This window comes from Haliotis rubra, unplaced genomic scaffold, assembly GCF_003918875.1.
Source record: "Haliotis rubra isolate DU_JTF1 unplaced genomic scaffold, ASM391887v1 Scf564, whole genome shotgun sequence".
Lineage (NCBI taxonomy): Eukaryota > Metazoa > Mollusca > Gastropoda > Lepetellida > Haliotidae > Haliotis > Haliotis rubra.
In genome coordinates this window covers 94,648-110,716 of record NW_025767262.1, presented here as the reverse complement: position 1 = coordinate 110,716, position 16,069 = coordinate 94,648, and the positions used below count along the sequence as shown (strand labels likewise).

General features: G+C 39.1%; 2 protein-coding genes across 3 annotated transcripts in view; one reads left to right on the top strand and one right to left on the bottom strand.

The window, feature by feature from the left end:
* Positions 1-4,184, bottom strand: part of LOC124254108 — a 46,355-nt gene extending 42,171 nt beyond the window's left edge. Inside the window, exon 1 of the mRNA XM_046687981.1 lies at positions 4,055-4,184. Coding sequence (XP_046543937.1) covers positions 4,055-4,184 — 130 coding nt within the window. The remainder of the gene's footprint in view (positions 1-4,054) is intronic.
* LOC124254110 (mucin-5AC-like) overlaps positions 1-16,069 on the top strand; it is a 76,778-nt gene that overhangs the window by 37,869 nt on the left and 22,840 nt on the right. For both annotated transcript variants that reach the window (XM_046687985.1, XM_046687986.1), the window contains exon 2: positions 7,047-7,170. The gene's annotated coding sequence lies outside the window, so the exon portion shown is untranslated. The remainder of the gene's footprint in view (positions 1-7,046; positions 7,171-16,069) is intronic.

Genomic DNA, 16,069 nt, shown 5'->3' with positions numbered 1-16,069 from the left:
GAGGTATAAAATGGCGATATAAAAATCATGCCATTAACTCTTACTTTGTGTGGGGTTATTAAAGTATGAATGTTCATAACGAGGGCCAAACTGTATTCACATTTGAGCTTGCGATGATGTTAATACAGTTTGAATTCAGGGGTATATCTTGTCTGTGAAGCTTCTTAAGAATTGTACTGATTTAATATCTTCTTGGGGTGGTGGGGTAGCCTAGTGGTTAAAGCTTTTCGCTCGTCATGTCGAAGACCTGGGTTTGATTCCCTGAATGGGTGCAATGTGTGAAGTCCATTTCTGGTGTCCACTGTGTAATATTACTGGAATATTGGTAAAAGCATCGTAAAACCATACCCGCTCACTTACTTAATATCTTCTGGTAAAGAGTTCCAAAGTTCTACAGTAATATTTAGGAAATATTTTGTGTAAGATGATGCCCTTGCTTGAATGGGTTTCAATTCTAAAGAATTTCTTCTGTTGTAAGGGATGCTCACTGAAACATAATCTGTGAGTGAGTTTATATGTCTGCTGCTTTTAGCAATATTCCAGCAATATCATGGCGAGGAACACCAGATATGGGCTTCACACATTGTACCCATGTGGGGAATTGAACCCAGGTCTTCAGTGTGACGAGCAAACGCTTTAACCACTAGGCTACCCTACAACCCTGAATGTAATCAGGCACCATTCTGTTAAAATGTTCTGACATCGGTGTCCTTTCTTTTCTTACAGGGGTATAAAATTAATTGTCCAGGATTGGTCAGTGGGGTAGCCTAGTGGTTAAAGTGTTCGTTTGTCACATCCGGGTTTGATTCCCCTCAGGGTACAATGTGTGAAGCCCATTTCTGGTGTCCAATGCATGATATTGCTGGAATATTGCTAAAAGCGGCGTAAAACTAAACTCACTCCCTAGTTGTTCAGCATACAGCTTATTGTGTCTTGTACCCCAAGATGTGGTTCCATGTCTGTACCAGTCTCTGTGTATACACAGAATAACTCACGAATGCGGTCCAGCAATACGTCAAATGATTGATAATCAGTTCTTCATGCTAGATCAGATCAAATGACCCTTTTGCTGTTATTTCTATGAGTTAAGCTATGAATTACTCCCACCACTGTTTGTGTTCTTTGTGAGAGCTCCAAATATTACCTTATATGGTGAAGTGAATTTTTACTGTTCGTATGGAGGAAGTAGGCTGTCGACTGTATAATATGACTACATAGCTGGAAAGTATCGTCTAAACAGGGAACAATAGCACAGCATTAGTTAGGTCTTTGATGTTGAAGCAGGAAGGGTAATGGTGATGTTTTGAAAACATATTGCTTGTAGGTATTTGTTTCCTGTACTAAGAAGTCTATTTGGTAGGTTATTTACAGCTTGTATGAGTGAGTGAATGTCACTCACTCACTCACTCACTCACTCACTCACTCACTCACTCACTCACTCACCACACATCACACAATTAGATTGTGAAACAAAATTTCCCTGAAACTATCACAAAATAAGTCCAATCTAAAACAAGACAATGTCTCATTTGGCCAGTGATAATGAATTGATAAATGAAGTACAGCAGAAGTCTTTACTTGCTGTAACTTCGAACCCTGATGAACAAAGCAAAATCACTTTACATGATGCGAATGTAAATAAAACGACTATCACCCACCCCAGCCCAGAAACCCCTGCAATGACAAAACATGATACAAGTGACTAAATAGTGATATAATATTAACTTACATGCTCGTTTTAATTCTGTGATATACCAGTTGTTTTACAGCTGCTTGCGATCAGATTGTATTTTCAATGGTTTGTTATTATCAATGTACACCTTGCCTTAGTCACAATATGGCTGAGATATTGCCATACGTGACTAGAACTTTCAACTCCCTCATTCATAAGGTTCCTCTGATGATGTACATACCGCCTCCGTGGTGTAGTGGTTAGAGCATCCGAACGGAGAGCGGGTTCGATCCCCGACCGCATCATACCAAAAGACGTTAAAATATGGTACTTGTTGGTCCCTGCCTGGCACTCGGCATTAATGGGTACAACAAGAACTGATCGGCTCGGAGTCAGTATAATGTGTCTGAGTGTGGTATTCATGCTTCACTGCAGCGTGGTATCTCAGTGGGCTAGCACTATAAAACCAGCTTAAGCCTGGGCTAGTACAAGCAGCCGCACATACCCATACACACGCATGCACATCGTCATATGAGCGAAATATTCTCAAGCACGACGTTAAACCCAATTTCACCTCACCTCACCTCTGATGATGTACAGTGTATTAGTCTACAGTCTAGCTCCTCACAGAGTGTTTCACTTCTCTAATGTGTGAGTATTGTGTTTGTAATCGTGTGTAAACCTATGATAACCCTAACAGTCCAACACTACAGCTTGGAGTGTTCCACTTCACCTGTTAAGCTCCACAACTTGTAGACTTACTTGAAATAATCTATGGAGGATTATTATCCAAGTTTATGATCTGAGATAATTGGAAAAGAAGGTTATTGCTGATTTTATGTTTTTCAACCACTATCTAATGTACTTAACACTGGACATCTGTTATTTGCTCGTACAAATATTTTCACAGTCTTCGTCCTCAATATTCTGGTGTCCCCGGCTGTGATATTGCTGGAATATTGCTAAAAGCAACTCACTCACTACCCCCTGCTACACTTGGTCTTTATTGTTTGTGAAGAAAAATATTTGTTGTTAACAAAAGCACAACTTTCGAGTTATGTATGCATTAACAATTTAATAATTTTACAAGAAACATTTTAGTGCAGTGTTTGTGCTTCATCAGAACTAATTTCCATTCAAATGTAATAGATTGTTCTTAAAATCAAAGAGATTAAGACAAAAGACTGTTCAGATAAACCATGTTCGGATATGTAATGATGAACTATAAGTGTTGTTGTTTCTAATACAGATCCAGGGCTCGATTTAGTGCTTTGTTACTCTCACTGGTGCAACCCATAATTACAAAGTGCAACCTAGTTATTAGTCTAACTTGCACCAGTTGCATGTCAATTTTTGAGTGGGTAAACTTCGGAATAGAAATCTAATTAAATTTACCATATATCTTTCATTACATGTACATTGCAATAAAAGCAGTGCACCTGGAATTTGGCTGGTGCAACTAGGTCTTTATCTTAGGTTGCACCTGGTGCAAGTAGTTTAACATCTCTTAAATCGATCCCTGAGATCATGACTCAAAATATGGGAAAATAACAGGCAGGTTTTGGTTTCGGGTGGTGGGGTAGCCTAGTGGTTAAAGTGTTCACTCGTCACACTGAAGACCCAGGTTCAAATCCCTACATGGGTACAATGTGTGAAGCCCATTTCGAGTGTCCCCTGCTGTGATATTGCTGGAGTATTGCTAAAAGCAGCATATCACTCACTTGGTTTCAGAGTGTCAGAAAAGAACATTTTTCTGCTCCTCTCCATCTATATAAAAACCCAAATTAACAGGGCCTAGATTTTTCAAGCTCTCTTAGCTCTTAGATAGTTGTAAGTTAATGTTAATGACTATCTCAGTGCTAAGAGAGCTCCGAAAATCTAGGCCCAGGTCTTTAAGAAATGTCACTGCAGAGTCTAACCTTGATGAAATATTGTTTAGATATAGGTTAACCTGTCAAAAAAACAACACAGAACTGTAATTGTGTAATCATCTTCAAAGAAACCTCAAACCAAGTTACAAAGAATGTTTTGTCAAAAACACTATTTCATACTGGAAATATTAAAGATTACTTGGCAAAAGACAAAGTTCTATTATTCCAAAAATACCACACGTCACAAGATAACACAGCCCTGGTTTTAGTCTGATAAGTCTGCTGCAGTAACAGAGACACAAAAACTCTACATCCAATTTCAAGAACAGGTCAACCATTAATATCACGTATGTTGCGGTCAAATCAAAGATCTCATGAGAAAGATCATCTGTAGTCAGGAAATTAGCATCCTGATGGAGACCGTGGGGGGCAGGAATTGTGCAGGGGGTGGAGCATGGAATGGCAAAGACTCTAACCACCTGTATAGTTGAGATTGTCTTTCCATGTCTACCGAGCTCTGCTGCCTTGACCTTGGCTTCCAAGGAAGTATGCTGGATGCTTGTAGTGAATATGGTAGATAGGTCACACTTGCTCAGCCTGCAGGGAATTCTCAGCAAGCTCCGAGCCAGTGCTGCAGACATAATAGAATGCTCTGTGATGTCATGAACGAGTACATCACAGCCCATATGTATTACCAATTAGGCCTAAACAAGCTGATTTTTTGTTGATCGTAATCACTCGTACCTTTTTGTTTGCATTGGCAAGTACAATAATTTTGTGATTATTATTCTGTTGTGAATATCAGTTTTGCTAGGTATGATTTCTAGAAAGGCTGTGTACAGTACACTTCCCAAACAAACTACTAGCGGGCAAGTCATGCATGCTTATCATCAGGTGAATTGCATAGTCTCAGTAAGTTACAGCGTCTTGCTACTATCAAATGTATCTAGTGATGCTTATAAGGTAGCATCCATTATATTTTGCTATTGAGTATTTACAATGATGTTTATGACTCCACGCCATGGCAAGCAGCTGCTCTGATTGACGACACTCCAGAATCAGAAAGGGTTCAGTTGCAACTCAAACATCAGTTATAAGAAATCTAACAGATTGGCTATTTCTTCTAAAATAATCTACAAAAATAACATTACCATTATTGTTGTAATATGAAACGACCTTTGATTTGAATTTGACTTTCACATCTGTAACTCAGTTACTAATATCTTCTTTTGGTACCCTATTAATCACCTGCTTAGGTGACCCTTGAATTCCATCAACATGTTTTAAATTTGGTGCTATGACATTTTGTCTTTGTGAATAATAGTGTAATGAAGAAGCATGTATTTTAAGAAACTCATTTAAACGTAGTAATTAAAATGTATATATGTGCAGATTTGGTCTCATCGCCATCGCGAAACAATGCCAATGTGACGTAAAACTTCAACTCATTCACTCACTCACTCATCACAAATAATTATTGGTCCTGTTCCACACAATGGATGCCTGTCAGGGATTAATCTCTTGAGAAGAAAATTGAAGCCATCTTCTATCGTGTTCCTAATTCTTGGCGTAAGTTGTGGATGTGGTAATCCGACTGATGAGCAGACAGAAAACTCTTGTAATGTGATTACAAAGTCCCGAGGTGAAAGTGGGCAGACTCGGCACCTGCCCAATCATTGAACTTGTGAAAATGCCACTAAGCAAGAACCAGTTTTAAACCCAGTGGCAGATTTCTTTCAGAAGATTTAGCCTTTCACTTTTTAACATCCTCGCTTCTGTTTTTTCAAATTTGATTTCAGTCAAGCTTTTTGTGATTAAGCATACCCTTAAGTATTAAAATCTGCAAAGCTGCTTTATTTACTGCACTTGTACCAAAAGATTAACATTAAACAGCAAACACACTTTGTGGAGTTTTTTTAGCTTTAGATACTTGCAACAGTACACAGATTTGTGGCAGGGTATCTGCTAGTGAGGGCAACAGTACACAGATTTGTGGCAGGGCATCTGCTAGTGAGGGCAACAGTACACAGATTTGTGGCAGGGTATCTGCTAGTGGGGGCGGTGGGGTAGCCTAATGGTTAAAGCGTTGGCTCGTCACGCCGAAGACCCGGGTTCAAATCCCCACATGGGCACAATGTGTGAAGCCCATTTCTGGTGTCCCCGGCCGTGATGTTGCTGGAATATTGCTAAAAGCGGCGTAAAACCAAACTCAGTCAGTCAGTCAGTATCTGCTAGTGAGGGCAACAGTACACAGATTTGTAGCAGGGCATCTGCTAGTGAGGACAACAGTACACAGATTTGTGGCAGGGCATCTGCTAGTGAGGAGGAGCCTTATCTAAACCAACCATCTTCATTGAATTGGTTATCAAATTCCTGTCTGAAATGTGGAAAACTAGTTAACGTTAGTTAATGCTTTACCTTTCTAGAAAGTTTATTTAGTGGTGTAACAAATGTTATATTTGGGATTACTTTGGGAATCTCCTACTTTGAGGGTATGGGTTTGAATCCCAGATGGGACTCAACCTAACATAATACTAGAATCTGTACTTTACGGAGAAAGTGTAATCCCAAATGTAACATTTGTAACATTTTAGCAGTTTCTAAATTGCTACATTGCATTGTGTATTCATAATTTGGTTGCGTTCTCTTTTCTATTGCTTTCGTTCTACAAACCCTTAACCCTTGTAAGGGGCTATGGGGAAGCCTAGTGGTTAAAGCATTCACTCGTCAAACTAAGCTCTTTCACTCACTCACTCACTCACTCACTCACTCACTCACTCACCTAGTGCTTGTGACAGTTTGTATGACAACTGCTTATGGGATATTAATCTGTATTCATTGTAGTATATTTAAACCTTTCTTGTTTTTGCAATATGATTTATTTATGTTTGAGGTCAAACTGAGTTTTGTTTAAATGCTGTATGACGAAACCTGAGCATATTGACTTTATCTCCTCTCTGTCTATACCTCGAGGATGTAACAATTCCAGCCATATTAGATAGCGAAGTCATAGATGTTTCCTTTGAAGCTTCTGATATTGATCTTCAAATGGATTGTCTCAGAAGATACTTGCAGGGCAACATATTAAAAAGTATCAAATTTGATACTTACTGGCAAACTTCTGTGAGTCTTATACCCACAGGCACTGGTTTCATTGGCTTCCCTTGATATTCTTGACATGTGCAATGGGGGACATGTTTGATCTGTCATGCCCGACTTCTCTGTCGAAAATATCCTGCCAATGAAATTTGGGCGTTCATTGAGGTTACAAACGGTTAGTAGGAAATCAGTCCCAGAATAGGAATCAGCAGTAATTGTAATTGTGTCGAACGTTCAGATGTTTTGAAGTAAATGGATTGATTCCTTCTTTAGTCATCATTTTGCATTTGTATCGAACTTCAGGTAATTTGAACTATTTATGTAGGCTTCTTCAACTTCGACACAAAGTTGTTTGACTGTATGTGAAAAATGTTCAATTTTAATAGGAATGTTATCTGTTTCAGATAGTTCCAACCAGTCTCCATATAGAAGGTGATAGAAGAGGTCAAGGCCATTGTATAGAAGAGGTCAAGGCCATTGTCATAGAAGGGGTCAAGGCCATTGTGTCACTGGATATGACAAGTGATGGTGAGTAGCGAACGTCAGACTGTGACCAGCAATAAAGAAGTTGACTATCCATAGAACTTGGTTTTCCTTCATCGATACAACTTCTAAAACGCCTCTCAAAGAAGCTGGTTGTGTGTCATCAATCCATGATTGATTGAGCCGTTGCTCACACCATCAACCACTGGTTTGTATGTCAGTGAGGAGTTCCGTGAAGGCTCACCATCTCGCTCTGCCTTAATGCAAACATCAGAAACTAAAGATTCGTCAATAGTTTCACTGATGACCTTTAATATGATAGACAGTAAGTGGTAACAGGAAGATCCTACTTGAAAAGCATTTCTAAGTATCACTGACAGAGATTAGGAAATATATCAAAGGATGTATATTGTATTCACCAACAAATGTCAGGTTTACTGTGATAGAAACAATGCTGGAACGTCTTGTCTGAGTGCAGACTTTAAAGTTGTCTACTTTAACTTTGTAACACCGACAAATGGATGTATAGATTGGAAAGTAATCAATCGAATGTATGATTTGTTTGTTTGTTGGTTATGGCCGCACTCACCCGTGAAGATCCGGGTTAGGAGTGATCTTCAGTAACCAATGCTTGTCGTAAGAGGCGACTAACGGGATCGGGTGGTCATGCTAGCTGACTGGGTTGACACATGTCATCGATTCCCAATTGCACAGATCGATGCTCATGCTGTTGATCACTGGATTGTCTGGTCCAGACTCGATTATTTACAGACTGCTGTCATATAGCTGGACTATTGCTGAGTGCGGTGTAAAACTAAACTCACTCACTCACTATGTCCGCTTTCAGCAATATTTCAGCTATATGGCAGCGGTCTGTAAATAATCAGGTATGAAGAGTGATCAATCTGATATCACTGGGCATGGCAAGAACAAACATTGTGCTGCTGCTGCTGATGATGATGATGTTGATGATGATGATGATGATGATGATGATGATCTCTGAGGCTACTTGTGTAAGCTTAAGCATGCTCTACAGTTGGAGTGACCTCTCAAGAGAAACTTGATATTTTTGGATTGGTTAAAAGTTTGTTTTGTAGTTCACCTGTGAATTTTTCAATCCGTTCTAACTTTATTAGGGTCACTGATGTAAATATCCAGTGAGCTTTGTGACATTACTTTCCATATTATTCGTCTCCATTCAAAGTAATACAACCAAGTCAGTCTGATTTTAGGTACAAAAATATTGAATTGATGTTTAAATTAAACACTCAATTTGTTGTGAAGCATTTGAGACAGGAGAGTTCTATTGATATAGAAACAGTGCTACGTTTTAAGAAGGTAGCAATTCCACAAGCCAGTTTGCCAATGATTTTAAGCACACACAGGAATGCGTTTTAGCTCCCATCTGTTGTTGGCACATGGATGACGACAAACAATAGTAATTGTTCTCTCGTCTTTAGAGAGCATGGAAAAGTCAACTTCTAAGAGATCTCATCTATTTCTGACTGTTAAATGCAGAGAGGTCACAGGGTATGATGGTTTTCTCTCTTTCGATCTATCACCGCTTTAAAAGTAGAGAAAGTTTAATAAATGAATTTCTTAAAGCTTCTTTTTCATTTGACATTTGAACGTGAAATTATCTGGAGGAAATGGAATTTAGATTTGAGATGTGCATGGAATTGAGATCCCTTTGTCAATGATAGGCTTGTTACTTGCAAAGAATATATCACGTTGTTATGTGGGGTTTCTTTTTACCCAATTGTTTTTGGTCCAGAATAGAATTAATTCAAGATGTAAAGGCGGTTCATTTTTTACTTGCAGCTGGTATTTCATTGTTGTTAAGTTGCATTTAAAAGCTGATAATAACAAACACAGGAATACACCTCATAATACAGTTTGTTTGTTTGTTTAATGCCACACTCAGTAGTATTCCAGTTATATGGCGGCGGTCTGTAAATAATCGGGGCCGGTGGGGTAGCCCAGTGGTTAAAGCGTTGGCACGTCACGCCGAAGACCCGGGTTCAAATCCCCACATGGGTACAATTTGTGAAGCCCATTTCTGGTGTCCCCCGCCGTGATGTTGCTGGAATATTGCTAAAAGCGGCGTAAAACCAAATTCAGTCAGTGAGTGTAAATAATCGAGTCTGGTCCAGACAATCCAGTGATCAACAGCATGAGCATCGACATACAGTTATACGATACGATGTGTCAACCAAGACAGCGATCCTGACCACCTGATCCTGTTAGTTGCCTCTTACAAGCAAGGGTTGTTGCTTCTTCCCATTTTACACTCACTCACTCACTCACTCACTCACATAAACCCACCCAATCCCCAAGCACTATTGACTCACTCACTCACTCACCCACTCTCACTCAGTTAGCAACTCTAAGATTGGTAATTTCATAAACTGTGTAAAAGATGTTGTAACACCCATGTAGATCAGTCAACACTTGTATACAGATATCCCTGGACTGTTTAGGATATAATTTGTCCATGTTTAACGTGTATCATATTCATGTCCTCTTACTCGCTCTTTTTACTGACCTAAGGATATTTCTTGGTAATAAGAGAAATATCTATTTGTCAATTTGTCAAACTGTTTACAAAACAAAAAGGTTTGCGTGCATTCACTTGATGGAAATAGTGTGAGCTTTCAGATTGGCCATGTGCATCGCATCAGTCTGCAGCCATTAATCTGCATAAACACTCTCCGGTCCTGGAAGAGGCCTGTAGTGGTGAAACCAGGAGTATTGGGTCCATTAAGACGGAGATATTTACAGGTCAAGGTCATTTCTCATGCAGGCTCTTATCGACTTCACAGGCTTTTCATGAATGTAGTCTTTATGTTACACTGGAAGAAAAACTGCAATATTTTATGGGTGTAGATAAAATAGCTGAAGAAATCAAATTTGAATTCTTTTCATGTTTGCTTGGTTTACAAACCAAATATTTATCAAAACTAAAAATATTTAATATTTTGAACAAGCTAAACTTCATTCATGGTAGGGGCAATGGGATAGCCTAATGGTTAAAGCGTCTGCACATTACGCAAAAGACCCGTGTTCGATTCCCCACATGGGTACAATGTGTGAATCCCATTTCTGGTGTCCCACATCTTTATATTGCTGGAATAGTGCTAAAAGTGGCGTTAAAACAAGTCACTCACTCACTCACTCCTGTTAGTTGTTTTAATCCTTAGGTAATAGAATAGGTAATAATTTTGGTAAGTTATCCTCAAGGAGATGAATCAAAGGTGTCATGGCAAGTAAAATTGATTCTGTGACCAGTTGCTTGTCATGATGATGGTGATGATTTTCTAACCTTTGAAGTAGAACCCTTAAGTACCTTCACCAAACTACCTGTACGTCAGATAAAGCCTAGAAAAGCATGTCCGTGATGCATAGCTAATATTTTTATATATGTCTTTCAGTTTTACCGACACAAAGCTTCTGTTGTGACTACAAACATATTGTATCCATACTTTGTCACTTGATTGTTTTAAGATCTTAATTTGACTTGGTAAATTGCTTGGACATTTGCTCATGATTTAACCACTGGTTTGGTCTGTATTTTCTTATATTTCTAGACCCGTGAAGATACAGGTTAGAATTGGTCTTCAGCAACCCATGCTTGTCGTAAGAGGCGACTAACAGGATTAGGAGGTCGGGCTCGCTGACTTGGTTGACACATGCCATCGGTTCCCAATTGCGTGGATCGATGATCATGCTTTTGATCACTCGATTGTCTGGTGCAGACTTGTTTATTTACAGACTTTCGTCAATATATAGCTGGACTATTGCTGAGTGAGGCGTTGAACACCAAACAAACCAAATCTTATATTTCTCGGTATGGGGTAAAACACAATGAAAAGATCAACATACACTGGCTCTCAAATCTACTTACATAGTGAAATCAGCAATAATAAAAATATGATTGACCAGTCCTAAGGCCACAATGAAGGTTTTGTCCACCTTCTTAAATTATGCAGAGGATATGTTTTTCAACATGAAAGTGTTTCATTTATCAATTTATCTAAACATATACAAACGCATGTAACGATAATCGCTATTAAATTCAAGCTCAATCCATAAGTACACAAACAGAAATGAATAAAGTTTATTTTTATAATTCAAAATGTTGTAAAAACATGCCTACAGGGCTGAAACGTCTCTACAAATAGACGTAAAACATGTCTGCCATCTCAAGTGCATATACAACAGAAACACGAACTGGTGTAACTGATTCAGCAACTGATAGAACCCATCAGTTTCATAACCACCTCCCACGGTAGCACATCTCTGTCAAAGGCGTCTCAGATACACTCTGCAACCGCAGATATGCTACTCGTGTGAAAACTTGTTATGAATTTAATCACTGCTGTATAATACTACATGTGTGAAAACTGACTATCATTGAGATTGATGTTTATGGGCCTGAGATGGTTGCTTCAGGGAGTGGATTGTGGATACATTGATGGTGAGGGATTTCTGGATGTGGAATTGGTGAGTTGAATGATGTGTCAATGGGAATATTGTGCTGCTTAATCTAGGCTGTTGTGGAGCAGCTTGATGTAAGATATAGATCATTTATTCTTTGAGTGAACAAGCCTGTGGGATTCTGAACAAGAATAGGTCTCAATTTACCGCTGCTTGAAGGGAAAGCTTACTATGATGAGCAGACGTCGATTCAGGATTTTGCACACACGTCATGAAATGGAGGAAAGCATTTGCTCTGTTGATGTGCGAGGTGTTCATAAGGGTGCAACCCTCTTCATCCCCCTCATGGGGTGGTGGGGTAGCCTAGTAATTAAAGTGTTCGCTGATCATGCCAAAGTCCCCACATGGGTACAATGTGTAAAGACCATTCCTGGTGTCCCCTGACATGATATTGCTGGAATATTGCTAAAAGTAGCAAAAAACTCAACTCACTGACTTACCCCCCTCTACACCCCTTCTGTATCCTCCATGATTATTGGTCAATGAGGATGACTTGTACATTGATCATCATCAGCTGGGAGTGGTCGGATGTTTTATTGTGTGTCATTATAACACGTGGAAGCTCTTGGCAGCCATTGTGGCCACCTCATTCTTTAAACAGGTTGAAAACAGAACAGACTCTTAGACAACAGTGTTAGAAAGGGTTATTAGTAAGGGTTTTCCTGATTTTTTCCTGCTGAAGTTTATGAATCTAGAGGAATAAAGATGATGATAAGGATCCCTTGAGTTGGATGCTATACCTTTAACACTGACATCCGTATGTGCCTCTTTACACTGAGATTCATCTCAATGCCTTTTCAGTCACAGCGTAATTCACGAAAAGAAAATACAGTTCTTTTTGTTGAAGTGAACTTGTTAAAGAACATGGTTGCTGCAGGTGGTCTGATCAGAATCTGAAATTCTTTCGTAATTTCTAAATGCCATACAATTTGTATAAAAACAAATAGGAGGACTTATAAGCAAAATCCAGTTGCTGCATGACGTCTATCTATAAATGTGTACGTTTGGCATTTAAACAAACATTTTATCAACAAACCAATCTTTAAAATTGCTCTGCTCTTTACATTCCTGACATTACGTCGAAATATGAAACATTCAGACTGCTGATGTCATAATGCTAAAAAAGAAGCCACCCAATAGCTTTAGCCTTTCCTTATCAGTACCTGTCAATCAGAAGGTGATGTATGTGCAATGTACAAGCTCCTGGGGCAGTATACATGTGTGTGGAGTCAGTACACAGGATGTACAGCAGCTGGACATAGCACACCGATGTCATATCCTCTATGTTGATTAGGGTTTGTATTGTGGCCTACGTCATATGTCCATGTACTGCCAAATGGAATATTTCCTTGACAGTAGAACACTTCATCTGTCTCACAGTCCCTGAACCACATTATTTTCCTTTCGCCCATCCCTCCCTGCAATGCTAAAGCCCAGAATGAAGCAAGTCTAGATTTCCTCAGGTTCTGACTGAATCTCCAGTCTCTCCAGTCTTCAAGATAAAACAGTTGATAAATCAAAATTGGAATAATTTTATATTACTCAAAAAAACTTTAAGATCATATGTCATGATACAACAGAAACAGGTTCTATGTGCCCCTTAGAGCCGCTCATGTTAAATCAGTATGAGACTCATGCTCCTACAACAATCTCTATGTATCTCTTCCTCTGAATCCATCACCTTCATTATCTCTCCTGAAATATGGATCACCCAAGGTTGGTCCTCATCCTCAGCTAATTCTGATCATCAATAATTTTTTAAACATTTTTACATTTTTTACTTGTGGATATTGTTTCCAACCTTTGAACTTAATCAAAAGGACTTGTTATCCAAATTTATGCATATTCATAACCTAAATCACCCTTCAAGACCAAAGGAAAGGAATGAAGATTAATGGAACAATCATGAAAAGCTTACAATGTCCAAAATAAATACCGGTACTTTTGTCTTGAAGGATGGTCAAGATGATGAACGTGCATGAATTGTGCCGTAACATTCTATCGATGTAATTGAGTCGGGACCAGAAAATCCTGTGATTAATATCATGAGCATTGATGAACACAACTGTGATATGGTGGCATGCATTAACCAAGTCGGGGAGCCTGACCACCTTCTCATGTCAGTTGCTTTATATAACAAGCATAGGTTTTTGAAGATGCGGATCTTCACAGGTCTTAGTCACATAGAGGATATTAGCTTGGCATTACATATACCCACCTGAAAATGTAGTATTTTTTTATGTTGTACAACATGTGGCATATAAATAAAAATCATCTTCTACAGCAATAAAACATCTGATTTGTTGAACACTCTTACTCTTTGCTCTGTTGACGACCCACTTTTTATTCCTGATTCAACCCCAAAAAACACCTGCATGACCGATTTCATTAAGAACCCACACAGCTTCCTAGGAGGGCATTTTTGAAAATTCGTTCTGCAAATGAAAACCACTTCAGGTCAGCTTAGATTGCGTTGTTTGAACACTCCCATACACAAACTGTTGTAGGTTTAGAAAATTGTAGCAGCAGCCTAAATATTTCCTTATCAAGTTTTGTATATGTCAATCATCACAGACGTGTTTTGATATGTTTTCTTTCCTCATTTTATCAGTTTGCTGTAAAAAATACTTTTTTTGTAACTGGTAAATACGTTTTTGTCAACAAGTTCTTTAGTATTTAGGTCAGATAATTTTGAAGTAACTCTCAGCATGTTTTCGACCACTGAGTGCTTCTTTATGTCTTTGTTATTACCAGCAAGCCATGATACTACATAGAAGCCCTTCATTGTCGACTTGACGTATATGAATGTACTAAATGTATTGTAGGTTGTTGTCTCCTCATCAATCACAGCACACTCCACATCTCCTCCCCATCAGCAGATGTAGATGTCATTAATACCCACACCTGTATTGTGCCTGTGTAATAAAAACACTTATAAATATCTTGTATCTGACAAACAGGTGACCCAGTAAAGGGTTCGTCAATTTCGTGTCAATTTCGAGTCAATTTCAGCTATGTATGAAATGTACATGGTGGTGATACCTAGTGAGGAAGTACCTGCATGATGTCACCAACAGGCCTGGGGGTAGACACAGGGCCCATTGACCCACATGTCAGCTGGGGTGGGGGGTCCCTGTTTGATGGATGGGTATCATGGATGACAGGCACATGTGAAATGTACATTGCGGGCATATACAGTGTGTTTACTTGAGTGGAATGAAGGTTGAAAAGCCTGGATTGCAGATGGAATTTATATGTTTAACTGTAAGTATAACTTAACTGAATTCTTTGAAGTAAGACGCCAATATAATTTAAATGGTGCAATATTATCAGTGTCAATATCAGTATAGATGTAGGTCATGGATGTATGTCACATCTTGATGTAATGACTATAAGAAGATATTCCAGCCATTAGAGTTCCTTATAGCAACGCTGTGATAGGTACTGGTAACAGATCAGATATCACGGCTCTATTGAGCCTAGTACCAATTTGTCTCGTCTTTTAGCTTACTGTATACATTTATTGTCTGATTTACTGGCTTACTGGTAACCATCTATTGTCTGATCTACTGGTTTACTGGTACCCATCTGTTGTCTGCTCTACTGGTTTACTGGTACCCGTCCATTGTCTGATCTCCTAGCTTACTGGTACCCATCTATTGTCTGATCTACTGGCTTTCTGGTACTCATCTATTGCCTGATCTAGTGGCTTACTGGTACCCATCTCTTGTCTAATCTCCAAGCTTACTGGTACCTATTTATGGTCTGATCTAGTGGCTTACTGGTACCCTTCTATTGTTTGATCTACTGGCTTACTGGTACCCATCCATTGTCTGATCTCCTAGCTTACTGGTACCAATCTATTGTCTTATTTACTGGTTTATTGGTATCCATCTATTGTCTGATCTTCAAGCTTACTGGCACCCATCTATTGTCTGATCTTCTGGCTTACTGGCACCTATCTATTGTCTGATCTCTTAGCTTAGTGGTGCTCATCTGTTGTCTGTAAGGTTTACTAGCTCACAGCCAAATGGATGTCCCGTTAATTACATATTAGGTTTAATGAATATTTATGAGCATATCAGATGCTTTCCCAAGTTGAATGCAAAGAAAAGTTATTGATTATGTTTATGTTTTGCTATGTCCATGACATGTTTTCTATGATCAAATGTTATGTCTGTCATACAAAACCTCCTGACTTTCTGTTATGGGTGGTTAAAGCATTGGCGCCTCACACCAAAGACCCAGGTTTGATGCCCAGCATGGGTACACAATGTGTGAATCCCACTGCCTTGTTATTGCTGGAATATGGGTCAAAGCAACTCACTCACACTGTTCATTAAGGTCATGGATGCACATCTCCACTGCATCTCCTTCTGATGCAGTGTCAGTGTAGCCATGTGTGTCCTGGTGACCTAGTGTAACGTCATACCCACACGGACTGGTT